At 48.5% G+C, this 21,727-nt stretch overlaps 1 protein-coding gene across 1 annotated transcript; it reads left to right on the top strand.

The window, feature by feature from the left end:
• The first annotated feature begins 11,849 nt into the window (after positions 1-11,849).
• On the top strand, positions 11,850-15,509 carry LOC136578735 (lymphocyte antigen 6E-like). The gene is made up of 3 exons (XM_066578907.1): positions 11,850-11,901; positions 12,650-12,769; positions 15,249-15,509. The coding sequence occupies exons 1-3, from the start codon at positions 11,850-11,852 to the stop codon at positions 15,455-15,457; spliced, it is 381 nt and encodes a 126-aa protein (XP_066435004.1). The 3' UTR covers positions 15,458-15,509.
• Positions 15,510-21,727: the final 6,218 nt, after the last annotated feature.

Below are 21,727 nucleotides of genomic sequence, written 5' to 3'. Positions count from 1 at the left end.
TTGGGTACTCCGATTTCTTCCTGTGTAATACCATCTTTGTGCACTTGCAGCATAGGCTAGGCCAAGGAACTCAAAGACTGCCCCTTCCAGTGTTGAGCTATCTATATTGCGACACATGGATTTCCCGTTGCTGTGTAATTCAGGGCACCTTGGGTCACAAAGGTAGAGGCTTGGAACAGAGCCTGAACCTGGGCCCGCTAACGTGCTTCCCACACAGACTATTGCGGGTCCTGGTCATGGTGTCTTGGGCTTGTAATGCCACTTCCTCCTCCTGCTTGGGGTCAGGGGATCAGCACTGGGCATCATGTATTTTCTCCCATGTTACCACAGTTATCTGAGACACTGGTTTAGGCCAAAGAAGAGGAGCGTTACTGCATTGATGAGACCTTCACAGCTGTACTAACATCGGAGTCTGCTCTATGCCCACAATTGCTGAGGGTATGTGCTGAGGCCTATGTACTCGGCACAGTGAAAGTCTGGCATGTTTGGGCACTATCATTTCTTCATGTTTATTACTGTCTTTGGGTTCCTTCGGAGTGTGGGCCGAAGCCAAAATGTATTTTCTCTCACGTTACCACAGCTATCCAGGGCACTGCAATGGGATTTCTTTATATACCTTCTCTGGGTTCCTGGGACCCACCCATGCTGTGGGTGCACATAGACTTCCCATAGCAGAGTTGTACCTGCCTGGCACTTAAAAAAAAGCCCATACTGACTAGGGCATGGAGTGTGGGCCAAAGCCAACATGCATTTTCTCTCACGTTACCACAGCTATCCAGGGCACTGCATTGGGACAAACAAGAGGAGCGATACAGCGCTAATGAGTGATGCTAGCGTAGCTGTGAACGTGAGTCCGCTCTATGCCCGCAATTGCTGAGGGTTTGTGCAGAGGCCTATGTCATGGGCGCAGTGAAAATCTGCCAAGTTTGGGCACTCTGATTTCTTTATGTGTACTGTCTTTAAGTTCCTTGGGCCCACCCATGCTGTGGGTGCACACAGACTTCCCATAGAGGTGTTTTACCTTTTTGTCCTCAAAAGACTGACAGACTCGGGTAGGGTGCAGAGTGCAGATGGTTTACCTCTTGCGTTGTCGATGAGGTATCCAACACCCAAACAGAATAAGTAGTGTGTGGACACATGGAGTTCCCATTGCTATGTCACTTGCAGCACCTTGGGCCACACAAGGTGTTTGCTGGGATCAAGCCTGGCCAAGGGCCCGCTCACATCCTTTCAGCACAGGCTACAGCGGGTCCTGGTCATGGTTTCAGGGCCTTGTAAGGCCACCTCCTCCTCCTGCTTGGGGTCAGGGGGTCAGCATTGCGCATCATGTATTTTCTCTCGTGTTACCACAGTTATCTGAGAAACTCATTTGGGCCACAGGAGAGGAGCATAACTGCATTACTGAGACCTTCACAGGTGTACTAGCATTGAAGTCCACTTCCTGCCTACGATTGCTGAAGCTGTTGGCCGAGGCCTATGTCCCGGGGGAACTGCAACTGCGCCAGGTTGGGCCTGTGGAACTTTTTCCTGGCTAATCCAGTCTTTGGAGTGGTGAAAGAGAACGTAACGGATTTAATGAGACCTTCACAGGTGTACTAGCATTGAAGTCCGCTTCATGCCTACGATTTCTGAAGCTGTGGCCCAAGGCCTATGTCGTCGGCGCGGTGTAAGTTTGCCATGTTTGGCCACTCTGATTTCTTCATTGTTCATGTCTTGGGTTGCCTAGGACCCACCTATGCTGTTGGTGCACACAGACTTCCCATTGCGGTGTTTGACCTGTCTGGCACAAAGACACTGACTGAGTTGGGTAGGGGGCAGGGTGCAGATGGCTTTCCCCTTGCGGTGTCGATTGAGCTATCTGACACCTAGACAGAATGAATACTGTGTGGGCACATGGATTCCCCATAGCTATGTAACTCATGCCACATTTGCAGCTCCTGATGGAGGTGGCACAGGATTGGAATGAAGATCGAACGTCAATTTCTCATCGATTCTCTACAGCATTGTGGGCTATCGCCCCCCCCCCCTTTTTTTAAAGAGGGTCGCTGCCTGGCCCTGCCAACCCTCTGCAGTGTGTGCCTCCGGTTCCTCCTCATGGCAGACGCACTTATAAATAGACATGAGGGTGGTGTGGCTATGCAGCCAGCGTGTGGCATTAGGGCAGCTGAAGGCTGCGCAGGGACACTTTTGTGTGCGCTGCGGACGCAGGGTCGTGCGCGCGCGCGGGAGGGGGGGGGTTGGGCAGCATGTAACCCAGGAGAAGAGGCAGCGGTGTGTCCCTTAGGCAGTGCTTGTGCTTAGTTGGAGGTAGTGTGGTGCTTAGCTAAGGTATGCCTTGCTAATGAGGGTTTGTCCGAAGTAAAAATTGTTAGGGGGGAGGGGGGGGGCTTAACTCTTGCCGCTATTGTGGCTTAATAGTGGGACCTGGGAACCTGAAATGCAGCCCTGCATGTTGCCCCTCGCCTGCCCTATCCGTATCTGTGTCGTTTCCATCACTTTCGTACGTTTTGAAGATTTGCACAAATGAAAACCTTAGCGAGCATCGGCGATATACAAAAATGCTCGAGTCGCCCATTGACTTCAATGGGGTTCATTACTCGAAACGAACCCTCGAGCATCGCGGAAAGTTCGACTCGAGCAACGAGCACCTGAGCATTTTGGTGCTCGCTCATCTCTAATAAACAATCATCTTCTCTACCAGTGCTTGCTTTACTCATACGTTGAGCTGTAGGCATCTTCGCACCAGATGTCTGTTTGAGTAAAACACATTCCGGGCCATCAAAATACAGTAGCTGATCCGCTCTCTGATTTGCAGATGACTGCTTTCCAGGATCTTCATCTGTCGACCGAGCTGTAAAGGAAGGGTTGCCCCAGCTTCTTATGGGAACTGGCAGAGGAGAAATATTAAAGCTGGTTCAAAATTCAGTGGCACAATCAACATGGAGTTATATCATAACGTGGGTGAAAGGGGGTTGACTGGAGGGCGACTAAGTTGTTACAAGTGCTGTTGGATTTCCTAGCGGGGTTGCAGGTAAAGGGAGCGGGGGCGTGGGCAGTACAGAAACATCTGTCAGGTATAACCTTTCTATTGCGGCTACACAGTAAGAAGGATGGCACCAAGGATTTTGTAGTAAGACAGTTAGTAAAAGGGTGGAAGAAGGAAAAGCCCTGCAAAGACGGGAGTTGTTCGGTGTCTTTCATGTTGTTAGTCCGTTTATTAGAAGTTTCGGATATGTTATGTTCAGATCAGTGGGAGTGCCATGTATTTAGAGCAGCATTTGCGCTGGCATTGCAAATTAGCGAGTTGATTCCCAGTGAGCAAAACAAAACAAGGGGTTTAATGATTGGGTACGTGTTAATAGTTAGAGGGGTTTTTAAAAGTGTGCATTAGGAAGTCTAAAATGTACATGTTAGGCAGAGGTTCGTGGATACCGGTAAACAAGCTGGGTTCGGACTGGTGCCCGGTGAAGTTAGTGGGGAATTACATGAATTTTCGGGGTGGTGACAGGAAATTCTTCGCGCAAAAGGGGAACCCGACTCATGCACTATTTCAATTTGGATCAGTTTTTCATATCGGGTTTGCAAGGATTGGGTTTAATCGCACAGGAGTTTAAACTCCAGGCGCAGCGAATATAGCAGATGTGTGGTTTGGGTTTAGAAAGGGTAAAGCAGCTAGGTTGATGGAAGTCGGATTGTTATATGAGATATGTCAGACCGGATTTAGTGGTAGAATAGGCATAGAGGGTTGAAGCATTGGGAGAGTCTGTGTTCTGGGATAATAGAGTGGCGTGTTTTGTTTTTATTTTCTCGTTGCAGCTGCTGAACCTCCCACAATCTGTATCATTGGCCACTCTTTTATATTTTGGGTCGAGCGGAGGGCAAGACAGCGCCCGTGTGGTCATACATTGGGGCTATCTAATGCGGAGGTAAACTGGCATGGGGCCAGAGTTGTTTCCAGAGGTTTTGTTTAAGATCAGTGGAATGTCCACAGGCCCGGTAATTATATTATTGCACATCGGGGGGTAATGACATGTCTAAAGTAAAAGTCGGGGAGCTGACCGCTATAATAAAGCATGACTTTGATCATATAGCAGATTTGGTTTAGCAGGGCAGTGGTGGTCTGGTTGGAGATAGTGCCCAAACAAGTTTGGAAGGGGGAGCGGAGTAATTTGGCAATTTAAAAGGCGAGGAGGGTGCGAAACACGAGTCTCCAAATTGGTATAGTCCATGGGTGATATAGCCGTCAGATATCGCGAGTTAGAAGGATATAATGCGAACTAGTATTGAGGGGTGGCGTTCATCTCTACCCAATTGGACTGGATATTTTTTTGGTGGGAATACAGGAAGGTTTCGAAAAAGTGATGGTGCTGGCGAGTTGGGTGGGCAGAGTACAGCATAGGTTTATGCTGCATCCGTCATGGCGGTTTTTCCATGCCAGCATTCTGTTTGCAAGATACAGATCTTCAAGCACGCTGCCATAAGCGTGGATCTCAGAGAGTTTTATTAAGTTGTGGACGGTTATAACATTGTGGCTTTCATCCTACGATTAAAGCATGGAAAAGGTTTGTTTTACGTTGATGGTTTCAAATGTTTAATAAAAGCTGTGGCCTACCCTACTTGAATCAACATGGATTTGTCAGATTGCTTCTGTTAATAGATATTATGGAAGGGTAGCAGCCAGATGGTATCTAAATACAAGCAGTCTGAGTGACATATTTTCCCCTTACAGTACTCAGATACGTGCCATGTGTTGCGCATATGTTGCCCTAAGTGTCAAAGCACTGTGTACTATACGACCATGTGCAAAAAGCACTGTGTACTGTACGACCATGTGCAAAAAGCACTGTGTACTATACGACCATGTGCAAAAAGCACTGTGTACTGTACGACCATGTGCAAAAAGCACTGTGTACTATACGACCATGTGCAAAAAGCACTGTGTACTGTACGACCATGTGCAAAAAGCACTGTGTACTATACGACCATGTGCAAAAAGCACTGTGTACTGTACGACCATGTGCAAAAAGCACTGTGTACTATACGACCATGTGCAAAAAGCACTGTGTACTGTACGACCATGTGCAAAAAGCACTGTGTACTATACGACCATGTGCAAAAAGCACTGTGTACTGTACGACCATGTGCAAAAAGTATGTCAAACAGTGACAACAGAGTATCCTAATTTACACAAGTAGTGCCTACAGTTGGGTGAGGGGCATGTTGGCACAAATGCATTCTTAGGTCATTGTCTGGCGTCTTTGCCCCATTTCGATGCTTATTTCCATGACTACTACCAGAATAGCACACAAGAGGAAAATAGTAATTATCCGATTGAGATACTTTAATTATCAGCCAGTTGCCTTGTATTCATTATGTTCTATTGTTCTCTGTGCCAAAGATTTCAGGAATGATGAATGTGTGAAAAGTTCTGCAACCTGAGAACAAAGAACCAAATTCAATTACTGAAAGTCCAGCGTCTTATGAGATATTTAAAAGGGACTTTGGAATGCAATAATAGACTTTTCAATACTTGTATATTGACTGTCTTACCGCTGTGTGTAATTGTGCCCTTTAGTTCATCATTATAATGGCAGAGACTACTGTAGCTGGCAGGGTGATGGGTGCCAATGGGGGCACCAGCAAGCCACTGTGCCTAGTCCCAGGGTATGAAGATTCAGGGCAGCGCATGTCATCTCTCTGTTAGACTTTCAGTAAGATGAAGTGTCCCATCCTGGATGCAGGTATCCTATAAAGATGATCATATGCCCGTTCACGAGCGGACTGTGACAACCTTCCTATCATTCCAGGTGAATGTTCAGGAAGGTCAGTCGTGTTCTGCAGTAATGGTCGTCTCAGTATGACACAAGCTTCAACAGTATTGCCATCTGCAGCTCCAGAAAGGGTGCCCGCAGCTACTATGATGTTCCCCAGACTCAGAAGAACTGCAACCCCCCAACAACAATCCTGTGCCAACCGCTAATAAAATATAACTCGGTTCTGATTAGTGTCTCCACATTCTGCAACCTCCATACTGTGATCTGCTCACCCATCAGACATCAGAAGTGGCATCCTGGCCCAAGACAGCATCCGGTCCCAAATCGCAGACTCTGCAGTGACACTATAATGAAGACTTTACACTAGCGTAGTGTAATACCTACCAGAAGACGATCTGTGAAGCAGGCAAAACTGGTCCATATATGTGTACTGGCGGCCTCCATCACTCCTTCCTCCTCACTGTCTCTCTGCAGAGTAGACAACCATAGGCCTCCGATATACTTGCCGTGTGTCTGCGTTGTATCGGACACCACATGGACACTTGTGATATGGACAAGAATAGGAAATACTATGAGTTTTTTCATGTGGACTAAAAAAAATTTAGCAGTGTGTATAGCCCCATAGACAATTCATGGACAGCACATGGACCCATTATAAACACCAAAAGCCAATGGTCCAGAGGCCTTAGAGTGGTGGAAATACACTGTAGTAACTTTGAGAGGGTCTTAAGACCTTTGGTGCCAAGTTGGACAGAACCATGAGGGAAATGGTGTACAGGTTATGAGGGGAGTTACAGGGATATTTTGAAATAATTTCCCATCATCCTCTTCACCTTCAGCTTCCCATCATGGTGTCCTAACTGTGTTGTCCTACCGCTGCCTGCTGTGCTGCCCGGTGCCCTCAGCTGCAGTACTACAGAGATAATGGTAAAATACCACACACAGAGAGCTCTGGAAAATAATAGTGCCAAGCAGATAGTGCCCAAAAGTGCTAGTATCCACAGCAGTAACCCTACCAAGCAGATAGCGCTCCCAATGATTCTGCCCATCATATACTGCCCTCAATCAATAATATTTTGTGGCCAATATATGGGTAATAATTGTATCAGAAAGCTTGTATAGTATCTCGGATTGTGCCCATAACAGTAAGCAGTCACAGAGTCTGTTCCCCAAAATATTTTTCCAACAAGAATGCCCCCTAGTGCAAAGGAGAACACCACCAAGAGTAATAGTGCCAAAAGTGTCCCCAAAAATTATTTTTCCTAGCTTGATGTGTCCATAATTTCCCCAACATTTGATGTGTCTATAATTTCCCCAACATTTATAACATCAACATTCTGCAGCACTGTCAAAAAAATAATGGTGGGGAAAGGGCTGTGTACTGCAGACAAAGAGCTGTGGTGGTCATTTTAGGCAACATGTTCGACATGGGCAAATTGGTGGTGCTCATGGAAGACTTTCCTGCAGGTTGGGATACAAATCATGAATAATTCAACGACAAAATTGTAAAGGAGCGCAGCTGGGAGGAAATATGTACAAGCCCCCTTGTTGTGGAGGCTTCCTGTGACCCCCTTGTGTGTGCAGCCAAGCATTATCCTGATCGAAATGCCTTTTAGATGCTGCCATGAGAGGAACACAAGGATGACCTGAAAATGTCGCTGAGCTGTCATTGTCTCTCGTACCACTACTAGGGGTGACGGTCTGCGGGGGGGGGGGGGGGGCATCACATACGACAGTCTATCACACCAGCAGGGGGCTGTGTACTGCTCCACAGCAAAGGCAGGATTGAGGAGCTCACCCCGAGGTCTCCAGATATGAACACGACCGTCGTCAGTGACCAAACTAAAGCTGAATTCATCACTGAAGACAACCCGGTTCCACTCCATAGCGTCCAGTTTCATTTTTCACAACATTACTGCAAAGGGAGGCGACAGTAGGTGGGTATAAAAGGCAGTACACAGAATGGGCACAAAATGTCCTTCAGCCTGTAAATGGCTCCAACAGGCACAGAGGCTGATGATGCCACTTGCCTCTGGATGCTGGACAATGAAACAGTTGGAGCTGCTCATGTTTGTCAGATGACCCTCTCTACTGGTGATCTGTCGAGGGTGTCCTGAGCCCAGTCATTTTGTGTGTCCCAATGCATCCGCTCGTCCCAACATCTTCTAACAGTCTGTTCAGAACGGCCCAGATGGATACGACCATCCAGCTTATCACATCCCAATAATGCGCCCCTCTCAGACTCTGGTAATGGGGTGAAATCTCTTCTCTGCATTGTAGAGGCATCTAGCAATCAACATGCAGAAGAGGTCACTACACACAAGGAGCCTCCAAGAGCCTTTTATAGGTCAAGAGGGGAACCACTTTTAGGGCCGAAGGTAACAAGACCATTTATCTAATAACACCACAACTCTCATCATTTGCATATCTGGAAATTTGTGACCATAATATAATACATTTCAACGTGTCCTTCAAGAGAGTTTTAATATGTGAGCTATGAAAATACTAAACTTTAGGAAAGCCAAGTTTGATCCTACATTAGGAAATAATGTAGGAGAAAGCAAATCTATTAAATCGTTTTTTCTCCAGTGTATTCACAGAGGAAAATGAAGTGTCAGATGAGATGCAGAGTTATAATGTAAACTCTCCAATATAAGGTCACCAGTTTAACCCATAAGAAGTGCAGAGCCACCTTTAAAATATTAAAAAGATATGTCGCCGGGCCCCGATGGCATACACACCCTATTTTATAGGAATTGAGTAATGTGATATACAGACCCTTGTTTCTTATATGGGGTTTCTCTGAAAATAAGACCCTGTCTTATATTAATTTTTGCCCTAAAAGAGGCACAGGGTCTTATTTTCGGCAGGTGTCTTATACTCACATAGTAGGTGCCGTCCAGGTCCCCCTGCTGGCCCCGGTAGGCGTCTGTGTAGTCCCCAATGCTGACAAATCATCTCTTGCTGATAACGGGGCTTGAATACTCCACCTCCAGCAAGTGATTGGCTGAGGCGGTGCTTGTGAACCAATCAGAGCAATCAATCAAAGCTGGCGCTCAATGAACCAATCACAGCCATTCAGTGATGTCATTCAATAAATGGCTGGTTCATCAAGCACCGCCTCAGCAAATCAGACCAATCGCTTACGGGAGTACCTCAAGGAAATAGCTGTATAACTCCATATCAGCATGGGTTTATGAAAGATCAGATTGGTTTGACAAGAGCGATCAGCTTCTACGAGGAGGTAAGTTCTAGACTGGACCAGGGAGTCACTGGATCTTGTGTATCTGGACTTTTCCAAAGTGTTTGATACTGTGCTGAATAAAATGAGAATGCTTGGTCTGGGTGAGAATGTGTATAAGTGGGTAAGTAACTGGTCAGTGATAGAAAGTAGAGGGTGGTTATAAAATGGTACAAACTAGTGGGATACCACAGGGGGCAGTACTGGAGGGGTCACTAGTTAGACTACACATGAAATATTGTGGACAGTTTTGGGCACCGGTACTCAAGGGGGACATATCAGAGCCTGAGTGGGTACAAAGGTGGCAACTAAAGTAATAAACGGAATGGACGGACTACAATACCCAGAGAGGTTATCAAAATTGGGGTATTTATTAGTTCGCCCCTCAGCTTTCCTTTTTCTAAAATAACTATTTATAAATATATCAGGACACAATACAGAGATCTCCCATCATCTACCATAGTTATACGTAGTTATTAGAGCGCCCCCTTGTTACGGTCTGGCTATAACTAGATGATGGGAGAAATCTCTGTACTGTCCCCTGATATACCAAGGAGTGTAACAAGGGGGCATTCTGATAGCTATGTATAAATATATCAGGGGTCAGTACAAAGATCTCTCCCATCATCTACTTATACCCAGGACTGTGGGGCCCCCTACGTCTAGAGGAAAGAAGAAGGTTTCTGTACCAACATAGAAAGGGGTTCTACTGCAAGAGCAGTGAGACTATGGAACTCTCTGCCTGAGGACATGGTGATGGCAAAATTGATAAAGGAGTAGAAGAGGGGCCGGACGCTTTTCTTAAGGTGTTACAATATTACATGTTATATCGCTGATTACTCCGAGTGGTCGGTGATCCGGGAATTATTCTGATTACCAGATTGGAGTCAGGAAGGAATTTTTCCCTTAAACGAGGAAAATTAGCTTCTACCTCATTGGGCGTTTTTTGCCTTCCTCTGGCTCAACATTGGGGGGTTAATAAACTGAACTGGATGGACATGTGTTCTTTTTAGCCTTATGTGCTATGTTACTGCATGCTGACTTTTGCAGCAAAATGACAACTTCTCGCGGTGGGATTGTTATTTACAATTAATGTATTTAGGGCCCATTGACAAACGACCCACTGACCCAAGCCTTAGTCAGAAGCAATACCTCTCCTGCCTCATAGTGCATGTGAGTGCAGAGATTCCGAGTAGTTACAGTGTTATATCCAGGTACAAAATGACATCGGGGTCTCATAAGTGGAGATATTATACATTAACAGGATGTATTGCAATAATATGTGCAGTCACTGTTAAAGGAGATGTCTCGAGGAAGCAGTGAAATTTTTTTTTTGCCCAGTCCCCCTAATTAAGCATACATTACTAAGCTCCCCTGTAAATGACTTTTCTAGCTGGTTTGTACTTACAGTTCCAGCGTTTCAGCAACTTATAAAAAGTTTCCCCAAGATGGCCGCCGGCTCTTTTCCCGTCGCTTGCTGTAGCCCGACGTGTAGCCCGATGTGCGCGCTCCCGAGACGCTACCAGCTGTGTCTCCCTGACAACCAGACGCCCCGCAGCCGCCGACCGGACCCCGGGATTGAACGCGGCCGACCAGTCACCCACCGCCAGGCAGCAGGTAACCGGCACTAGCCCCCGGCTCCCCCGCGCTAGCCCCCGGCTCCCCCGCGCTAGCCCCCGGCTCCCCCGCGCTAGCCCCGGCTCCCCAGCGCTACGCCCCGGCTCCCCAGCGCTACGCCCCGGCTCCCCAGCGCTACGCCCCGGGGCCAAGCGGTAGGCTCCGGGGCCACAGCGGTAGGCTCCGGGGCCACAGCGGTAGGCTCCGGGGCCACAGCGGTAGGCTCCGGGGCCACAGCGGTAGGCTCCGGGGCCACAGCGATAGTCAGTCACGCGTCACCCCCGTCAGTCCGTCACCAATCACTTACATGGGCGGCTGGGCTGGGCGGCTCTGCTGGGCGGCTTCTCGGCACGGCTGGGCGGCTCTGCACCTTCCTCTAACAGAGGATGGTAGCAGAATGGTCGCTCCAGCGCGCTCCCGAGAAGATACAGCTCGTCTGCGCATGCGCAGAAGAGCTGTAGCGGCTAGCAGGCTGAAGCGGCTCGTGCTCAGAGCAGAAGACCGGACTGCGCAAGCGCGTCTAAAAAAGCAAGCCGCCAGCGAAATTAGATGGAACCATGGAGACGAGGACGCCAGCAACGGAACAGGTAAGTGAATAACTTCTGTATGGCTCATATTTAATGCACAATGTACATTACAAAGTGCATTAATATGGCCATACGGAAGTGTATAACCCCACTTGCTGCCGCGGGACAACCCCTTTAATTCTTGGGAAATATGTAAATATCGGTCTGGTAAAGCATGGAAAGTTATTATCAGGGGGATTTATGCAAAAAGTGGTTTCACGTAGTAAAATGTAAAGTTCTGTTGATGCTCCATCCGGTCCTGTTAGTCTGCGGTGTTACATGCAGTCATGTTATACTGAAATATTATATACCGCCCAAGAATATCACCACTTTATATACAGAGCTCTAATACCGGATTGTTATATATGGTCCTGTTAGTCAGGGTCTTACATTCAACGCTGCCCTTCTATGGTTTCTGTATGGCATACTATATATTGTGGTCATGGGGTGAGGGGAGCGCTCGGTAACTTAGGTGTCACACAATGGGGAGCGACAGGTATCGCCCACACAAGTGTAGGGTATTGGGTGACGCTCGTGCGGTTCCAGCCGTACATCGCTGCTCGCTTTACAGGTAGGAGGAGATTACGGGAAATTACAGACCAGTATGTATATATAGAGAGAGGACGAGCCTCCCGGGTCACACAGCGCACGATGGCAGCGTACACAAGCCTCCTCCTGGTGATCGCCCTCTGTGTGGCCGCAGGTAAGACCCTACACCTGCCCGACAGCTCAGCAGGTGGTATCACACAGGATAGGATTAGATACACAGCTCAGCACACAGTATCACACATGATGGGATTAGATACACAGCTCAGCAGGCAGTATCATACAGGATGGGATTAGATACACAGCTCAGCAGAGAGTATTACACATGATGGGATTAGATACACAGCTCAGCAGGCAGTATCATACAGGATGGGATTAGATACACAGCTCAGCACACAGTATCGCACATGATGGGATTAGATACACAGCTCAGCAGGCAGTATCATACAGGATGGGATTAGATACACAGCTCAGCATCACACATGATGGGATTAGATACACAGCTCAGCACACAGTATCATACAGGATAGGATTAGATACACAGCTCAGCAGACAGTATTACACATGATGGGATTAGATACACAGCTCAGCAGACTGTATCATACAGGATGGGATTAGATACACAGCTCAGCATACAGTATTACACATGATGGGATTAGATACACAGCTCAGCATACAGTATTACACATGATGGGATTAGATACACAGCTCAGCAGGCAGTATCATACAGGATGGGATTAGATACACAGCTCAGCAGACAGTATCACACATGATGGAATTAGATACACAGCTCAGCACACAGTATCACACATGATAGGGTTAGATACACGGCTCAGCAGACAGTATCACACGATTGAATTAGATACACAGCGGTGTGTAATCTGTATTCTCCGTTCTGTCTGCAGTTCAGTCTCTCAGATGTTACAGCTGTCTGGCAGCAACTAAAAACGCCAACTGCCTGACAGCGATGCGCTGCGCTGATGGGGAGACGTATTGTGAGACGACGGTGACATCATCGGGAATCGGTGAGTTCATCATGTGGGATTTCTGAGGCCCCTGGAGTTCTCCTCATCAGCCGGGCCCCCGACTGCAGTGACATATGTGATCATATCATGTGACCGGCGGGCAGTTGGGGTGTGGTGACCCAGTGTTGTCACTACTGAGGCCTCCCTCACACGGGGCGTTTTCAGCCCTGTGCTGAACGCTGTACAAGGCTCCCATTCATTTCAATGGGGCTGCTCACACAGGGCTGAAAACACTGCTTAGAACATGCAGCACTTTCAAAATGCAGCGTTTTTCAATCTTTGGGCATTTTCATCTGAGTCTGCCATTGAAATGAATGGGCAGTGTTTTCGGCTGTGCTGAAAACACAGCGTTTTGCAAACTCCCTGTGTGAGGGAGGCCTAAGGCTGGATTCAGACGACCGTATATCGGCTGGGTTTTCACGCCCAGCCGATATACGGCATGTCTCTCTGCAGGGGGAGGAGGCTGGAAGAGCCGGGAGCAGTGCTCTGAGCTCCGCCCCCCTCTCTGCCTCCTCTCCGCCCCTCTGCACTATTTTCAATGAGGAGAGGTGGGGCAGGGGCAGAGCTAAATCCTGGAATTTAGCCCGCCCCTGTTCTGCCTCCTCTCATTGCAAATAGTGCAGAGGGGTGGAGAGGAGGCAGAGAGGGGGGCGGAGCTCAGTGCACTGCTCCCGGATCTTCCAGCCTCCTCCCCCTGCAGAGAGAAATGCCGTATATCGGCTGGGCATGAAAACCCAGCCGATATACGGTCGTCTGAATGCGCCCTAAGGGTGAATCCTCAACAGGATAGTTATATGTTGTGTTTTCTACTTACTGATGGCTGAATATCAGCCTGTAGTGTTGGAGACCTTTTTTGTCTGAATGGAAGGCACTAGAGATGAGCGAACGTGCTCGGCTACGCCCCTTTTTCGCCCGAATACCGCGAATTCCGAGTACTTCCGTACTCGGGCGAAAAAATTCGGGGGGCGCCGTGGCGGCACGGGGGGTAGCAGGGGGGAGAGGGAGAGAGAGAGGGCTCCCCCCTGTTCCCCGCTGCTCCCCCCCCCCGCACCGCCACGCCTCTCCCCACCCCCCGGCGCCCCCCGAATCTTTTCACCCGAGTACTGAAGTACTCGAAAATGGCGGTACTCGGGTGCGTAAGTACTCGAAACGAGTACGTTCGCTCATCTCTAGAAGGCACATTTCAGCTTTTATGTAATAGACTATGCTGCTTTCAAAAATCAAGACGATAAAATTCTCAGAAAACCGGAACCCCTCCCTAAATGACCGGAAAAACGGAAAAATTCACTGCCATGTTTTGATGCAAAAAAAGACCAACCATCCTTCTCCTAAATAGTATATGAGTGAACTGAGTCGGCTAATGAGTAGATGACTGCTGTAAAGATTGCAATGGTTTTTTTGTACTGTACGTACAGAAATATAAATAACAAATAATACGGTTATAATGTTTCATGTATTTTGGTTTTAATTAATAACAAATGTTTTCTTTTATTTTGGGCATAAAATAAATAAACAACAAATATATAAAATATGAAAATTATTGATAAAAATGATTTTTCGTTTTTTCAAGTGTAAAGAGGGAGGGGTTCTGGTTTTTAGAAAAATGTTTAATCTTGATTTTTGAAATCAGCATACTCGATTACATAAAACCTGAAATGTGCCTTCCACTCAGACAAAAAAGGTCTCCGACTCTACAGGCTACTGAATATCCTCATTGTACCGGCTGAGCTGACTGTCATGGAGAACCACAGAGCCTAAACCAGAAGGCTAAAGAAGCCCTGGGGTTCAGTGTTACTGAGCATCTCGGCTCTCTGCTGCTGGAGGACCCCAGGAGTCTATATAACCCCCTATTGGGTCCTAGATACTTCAGAAAGGAGATCGCCAAGTGTCTACAACTGGCTAAAGGGAAGGTATCCACGGGTGAGCGCGATATGGGGCCGTGAATTCCACCCCAATATCGTGCCCCCCCCCCCCCCCCCACTATGTGAAATACCAAGGGATGTGAAAACAACCATGCATCACTTTAGGGGTGCAGGGATCCTCTGCCGGCCTGTCATAGTCTGTCGAGGCTTGTGGAGTTCTCCCATTGCTTTCAATTAAGCAAACAATTGGCCGCGATGCAAGAACACGCAGCCAGATAGGACATTCCGCGATGTTTACCACATTGCATCGTGGTGCCATGCGGGCAAACATTGCTGGTGTGTATGACTCTACTCAAATGAATGGGGTTCATATTTGTGCAAGAATTGTGTGACTCAAAACACACAAATCTAGTGCAATTGTATCACCTATGTGAAGCCGCCTCAGTCCTGAGTCTAAGGGGAAAAGCAAAGAGCCGGACACCACATTGTCGTAGCCTTCCCAAGCCCAGTGAGAAACCTGGATTAGCAGTATGGGAGCCTTTCGTGGAAACAGCGGTATCTCCGGTCGCCGTCTCCTCAGTGGGACATTTCTCACATTTAGGTTCTCTCCGTTGTAGGTTTGCTGTCATACGGCACCATCAGTAAGTGGTGTGCTGTGTCCTGCACTCCGATCAACAGCAGCTTCATCATCTCTTCCACCTCCGTCTCCTGCTGCAGAACTGATCTGTGTAACTACAACGGCAGTGCCAGCATCAGGTCCAGCTGTGCCGCCATCATCCTGGCGCTGGGATCCGTCCTGATCATCCTGAAGAGCTCGGTGCTGTAACCTCAGAGATGTGACACCAGCGCAGAACGTAGCAATAAAGAGACCGTAACTTTACTGATGTGTCAGTCATTATTGTTATGCTTTTAAGATCTCTACTTGCTGTCAGTGAATGGAAATATTCTCACTCACATATAGAGGCTGAAAATCTGCTCTGACTGAATACTTCTCACAGATGAGATTTCTTACAATTGTATCCAGTAGGGATGAGCGAGTATACTCGCTAAGGCACTACTCGCTCGAGTAATGTGCCTTAGCCGAGTATCTCCCCGCTCGTCCCGAAAGATTCGGGTGCCGCCGCGGAGCGGGGAGCTACAGGGGAGAGCAGGGAGGAACGGAGGGGAGATCTCTCTCTGCCTCTCTCCCCGCCGCAACTCACCTGTCAGCCGCGGCGCTCCCCGAATCTTTAGGGACGAGCAGGGAGATACTCGGCTAAGGCACATTACTTGAGCGAGTAGTGCCTTAGCGAGTATACTCGCTCATCCCTAGTATCCAGATGTTACAATGTATCAGCTGGTTACCTCACAAAGGAACAACCTATCAGAACAGGAGGAAGGTTTGTGCTGCTGTTGATGTATTTACCTCAATTGTGGCAAACCCTCAGCTGTGTGAAGATGAAGCTGTGCAATATCACAAATTTCCCCAAAGTCCTCCATTCATCATTTCCATATAGCTTTCCATATACCCTGGTTGGCATACAATCCACCTTTTGACTTTATCTACCTAGCTAATATTTAAGGCTTTGCTCTGCTTTTTAAAATTTTTTTTTACTGATCCAGTTTTAGAAGGAATGCTTCCATTTTTAGTGTACTTTGGAGGGTTTGTGGTGGCTCTTAAAGGGGTGGTCTCGCGAAACCAAGTGGGGTTATACACTTCCGTATGGCCATATTAATGCACTTTGTAATGTACATTGTGCATTAATTATGAGCCATACAGAAGTTATTCCACTTACCTGCTCCGTTGCTAGCGTCCTCGTCTCCATGGTTCCGTCTAAATTCGCTGGCAGCTTGCTTTTTTAGACGCGCTTGCGCAGTCCGGTCTTCTCCATTCAGCACGAGCCGCTTCAGTGTGCTCCCCGCTACAGCTCTTCTACGCATGCGCAGACGAGCTGTCACTGCTCGGGAGCGCGCTGCAGCGGCCATTCTGCACCATCCTCTGTTAGAGGAAGGTGCAGAAACTGGAGCTGCCCAGCGGAGAAGCCCAGCCCAGCCCAGCCCAGCCCAGCAGCCCCGAGAAGCCTCCCAGGTAAGTGATTTGTCGGGGGGGGGGCTGTCGCTGCGCCGGGGGGGCTGTCGCTGCGCCGGGGGGGGGCTGCCGCTGCGATGGGGGGGCTGTCGCTAGGCCGGGGGGGGCTGCCGCTGTGATGGGGGAACTAGCGCTAGGCCGGGGGGGGCTGCCGCTGCGATGGGGGGGCTGTCGCTAGGCCGGGGGGGGGCTGTCGCTAGGCCGGGGGGGGCTGCCGCTAGGCCGAGGGAACTAGCGCTGGGCTCCGGAACCTAGCGCTGGGCTCCGGGGCCTTCACCTGGGCTGAGGGTCTAGCGCTGGGGAGCCGGGGGCTAGCGCCGGTTACCTGCTGTCTGGTCGGCGGCTGCGATGCGTCCGGTTGCCATGGAGACACAGCTGGCGGCGTCTCGGGAGCGCGCACGTCGGGCTGCAGCGAGCGACGGGGAAAGAGCCGGCGGCCATCTTGAGGAAACTTTTATAAGTTGCTGAAACGCTGGAACGGTAAGTACGAACCAGCTAGAAATGTCATTTACAGGGGTAATTAGTAATGTATGTTTAATGGGGGGGACTGGGCAAAAAAAAAATTTAACTGCTTCCTCGAGACATCTCCTTTAAGTGAATATGGCTCAGTGGTTAGCATTGTTACCTTGCAGTACTGTGGCTCAGTGGTTAGCATTGTTACCGTGCTGTCATCAAGGACAACATTAATTTGAAAAGCTCCATCCAGGTGTTGTGCTTAGTTGGATTTGAACCCAGAACTTCAATAGTGCTAACAACTGGGCCATCAAACTTCTTCCTTCTCTGTAAGAGATGATCTTCTTAATCGCCTTATCCTCTGGAAGACAAAAAAACAAGCATGATGGCTTAATTTATATGCAAATAAAGTAAATTGAACAATACCTCTGGAGCGCCACCTGAGAAAAGATAGGCCTGGGATGTGGGTCAGGAATGCTCTCACTAGCCAAGCCAGAAACTGTACACTGATGAGGGGCAAACACCCCAAAACAGCTGTCTGTGGATGGTATCTGGATTGGCTTTCAATTCCTGGTCATTGTTACAAGACTTGTATAAAGAGTCTAACATTGACTTTCAGGAATTCTGCCTTCCAATAGGGGGCGCTGCAGGGATATTGTTTCATCTCCTTTATTTGCATATTACCCATAGGAGCATAAATGTCCTTATAAGTCTCCTCACTCACCTTCTTGGTGCTTTGCCTAAGGGCTCATGTCCACGAGCAGGATTGAATTGTGGAATCCGCGTAGTGTAACCTCGGGGGTGACCCACAGTTCAAGCCGCTATAGACAATCATATAGACCAGTGTGTCACAAAAAAAAAAAAAAGCAGCAAAAATGTTTTTGGATGCTGAAGGAAAAAAAATAGGGCAGTAAAACCGCCAGATGGGTAAAATTCCTTTAAAAAGTGTCCGGTCTTTTAGGGGTTAATCTTTGCTGTTTGTGTCTTTTTTTTTTTAATGCTTCATAAAGCTTTTTCTCTGCAAACAACTCTTGTCCCGGTTCTGTACTTGTGAATGAGCCCCTCAGAGGAGACATCCAGCAAGGACGGAGGTAGCTCTAAGGGCTCGTTCACACGGCGTAAATACGCTGCGCACCATGCAGATAATAAACCCAGTGATGTCATCGCGGTTATTCACATCTGCTGATTTTTCACATGAATTTTGGTTGCAAGAAAAAAAACAGCATGTCCTGATTTGCTGCATAATACGCGCCAAAAGAGCCCATTGAAGTCACTGGGACTGCGAAAATACGCAGAAAACCTGAATATTTGTGCTTGGAATCAATGGAGTTTCAGGCGTTTGTTATTTGTGCACATAAATACGCAGTGTTTTCACGTGTAAAACCCCTTCCTGTCCGCATGTAATACACGATTAATACTGCGTGATTCGACCCGTAAATAAACCCACACCCACCGGTGTGAGTGAGCCCTTAGGGAGCGCCACATGCAGACGCTGTATGGTGGCGCTAATAATCCTGGTCGGTTTGCATTGTGGATGTGTTCACAATACGGTAAGGGGCGTGGCTAAGAATACTGCCGGTTCCGGTTTTGGGCTCCGTTTCAGTGTGAATCCACATTAGATGTAAATCATCCGGCGATCTGCGTGACTCCAGCGAGGCGCGGTCATCAGCGCCAGGATCTCACCGCCAACCGTCTGGGGTTTTCTAGAGCAGCAATGTGAAGAGCATATAAAAAATGTCGCAATGAGGAAAGCAACCAGCGAAAGGGGAACTAATAGACAAACAACTCATCACTGAAAAGGGGTCAGAGGAGGATGTCAGGAATCGTTCGGACCAACAGGCGCAGCAGGTAAAGACCAGCTGAACACAACGCTGCCGCTCCAACTAACGTGTTCGAATACACAACTTGCCGTTCCTTATCATGGATGGGCTATAACAGCAGACGGACAGTTCTAGCACCATCGTGTCTTAGAGAAACAGAAAGGTGAGACTCTAGGGGGCAGAACGACGCAAAAAATGGTATCAGTGAGTAACAGAAAAACATCTCCTGGTCAGATGAGGCCCAACGTGCACCCAGATGGGTCTCACTAACCTGGCATCAGCGGACATTTACTATAGACTGGTAAGGCAGGCCTAACGCTGGCGGCAAAGACTGGTATAACCCTTGAAAATACATTCCTAAAGCCGATTCACAGGCGCGCGCAATATCTGCCCGATGTCGGCCTGTCAACGTGCGTTTTACTTGCTGATAGTGGACATTTTTCATTTAAAAGCACCCCATATGGCTTCTGTGAAATTACGATCCCCAGGAATGGGTTTTATGCGCGTTTGATGATCGCAAGTGTTTCCCACTGATCACATCATGCGAGGTCTTATAAGGTCCGACGGACAAAAATGGGTGAGGCGTTCCGAGAGAAATCAGAAGATACAACATCCTGCGAGCTCTGATGGCGTTTGGATTACTATTACCCCTCAGTGAGCAACTGCTGCAGCTGCCGACCTAGATGGGAGCCGCTTTAAGTTTGACGACCCTATTCAGTCACTTATTCCTATTGTCCGGGGTGCCGGCTCTTGGCTCCCTGCCGACACCCTGGACATCAGTATCCTGGCTGATAAGGTTAGAGGACGGTCTGACCCCTGACTATTCAGTATGAGCAGTAGATACAGCTTATAAGCTTAGGGTGCATTTAGACCACCGTATATTGGCTCAGTTTTCACGCCAAGCCGATATACGATGTCCTCATCTGCAGGGGGGGGGGGGGGATGGCAGAGCCAGGAGCAGGAACTGAGCTCCCGCCCTCTCTCTGCCTCCTCTCCACCCCCTTTCACCTCTCTGCACTATTTGCAATGAAAGGAGGTGGGTCTAAGTTCTGAGAATTAGCCCCACCCCGTCCCACCTCTCCTCATTGAAAATAGTGCAGGTGGGTGGAGAGGAGGCGGAGATGGGGCGGGAGCTCCGTTCCTTCTCCTGGCTCTTCCATCCTCCCCACCCCCCCTGCAGAGAAGGACGCATTTATCGGCTCGGCGTGAAAACCCTGCCGATATACGGTGGTCTAAATGCGCCCTCAAGTAGAGAAATATTATGGTGACCATTTATGAGCCATTGACTAGATCAGCGTTTCCCAAACTCCAGTCCTCCTGGACCCCATCAGGTCATGTTTTCAGGATATCCTATAGTAAGAACACCTGTGGCCTAATGTGTGAGGACTAACAATAATTACATCACCGGTGGAGGTCCCTGAGAACTGGAGTTTGTGAAACACTGGACTAGATATACCGGCTCATTGCAGCAGTTTGCTGGTTCAACCCAGAAGCCCCTCGGCGCAGCTTGTTCCTAATGTAATGGCCCCTCACTGGCTGACCGCAGGAGGGTCTAGCATAAACCCTAAGTGGACCGGCCACCTCGCTGGATGGAAGCGGCTTCTAGTGTGATGACCCTGCGCAGAGCAGCCTATTCCTATTGTCCGTGGTGCCGGCTCCCGGCTGATGAGGTTAGAGGACGGTCCGACCCCTGAGTAGATAAATATCAGCATTAGGACGGCTTGGGAGCTCAAGGATAGAGATATTATGGTGGTTATTGTAAACCAGTGACTGTGAATGAAGGAGCCCCCGGCTGTAGTCACCTCACTGGTAGAAGCTTCTAGAGTCTGGTAGCTACTCCGGGGGCCTCTTATAACAATGGCCCCCGCACCGGGCTAGCTGCTGGGAGAACACTGATATCCCAGCTAATGAGGCTATAAAACACTCCAAGCACGGACTGGGGGATCTTCATGCCGGGGTTGGGATAAAGTATGAAGACTCAACGGGTTTCTATCCGGTATAACCGCAGTATTTCATCAGGAGTTTTAGACTTATTTCCCTAATGGGTAGAGAGCCGTACAGCCATGATGTTCAGCCGCTAGCTGGAGATAATAGTGGAGCCGCCGCCTAACGCCCGGCCTTATGTGTTCATAAGCCCGCCCTCCTCAGTTCTGGACGCTCTCTCAGCCACTCACAGACCAAGGTGGGCGTACATCAAGATGACATCATCACACACTTCATAGAACGTCTGTCAGTCTTCAGTATAACCCCCCCACTAAAGAGAATGTTACCTCCAACACAAGTGAATAAACAAACTCATGAGCAAAGTTGCAACTTTGCCGTAAGTTTCTCGCAGCGATATCGCGATCGCCAGTGGAAAGGAGCCCTAAAAGCCTCAACCAAGAGCAGCACCATTACAATAGGGATCCGTGACTCTGAATAGGGTCATCAAACCATAACAAGCTCCTACCCAGGGAGGTGCTGCAGCAGTCCCTCACTCACTTAGGCTCCATTCACACGGGGCAGTTCTGTCGCAATTAAAACTGCACTAAAAAGTGCATTTGCAGACCTGCGTGCGTTTTTTTGCAACATTTTAGTAAAAACACACATGATCTCAGCAATGCACAGTTTTCACCATACAAAAACCACCCTGAGTGAATGGAGCCTTACGGGTGTTCGCACTGGCAAGGGTGATATTGGGCTGTGAATACACTGAGCGATATTGGGCCCCATTGAATACAGCGGGCGATATCTCAAAAATAAGGGCCATGCTGTA

Source organism: Eleutherodactylus coqui, chromosome 9, assembly GCF_035609145.1.
Source record: "Eleutherodactylus coqui strain aEleCoq1 chromosome 9, aEleCoq1.hap1, whole genome shotgun sequence".
In the NCBI taxonomy this organism is placed as follows: Eukaryota; Metazoa; Chordata; class Amphibia; order Anura; family Eleutherodactylidae; genus Eleutherodactylus; species Eleutherodactylus coqui.
This window is presented reverse-complemented; position numbering and strand designations above follow the sequence as displayed.

Bases quoted from the DNA above. Each gene is read 5' to 3' on its own strand.
- LOC136578735 (XM_066578907.1), top strand. From the start codon at position 11,850: ATGGCAGCGTACACAAGCCTCCTCCTGGTGATCGCCCTCTGTGTGGCC. The intron at 11,902-12,649 runs GTAAGACCCTAC...TTCTGTCTGCAG, and splicing joins CGCCCTCTGTGTGGCCGCAG to TTCAGTCTCTCAGATGTTAC. The intron at 12,770-15,248 runs GTGAGTTCATCA...TCTCCGTTGTAG, and splicing joins GGTGACATCATCGGGAATCG to GTTTGCTGTCATACGGCACC.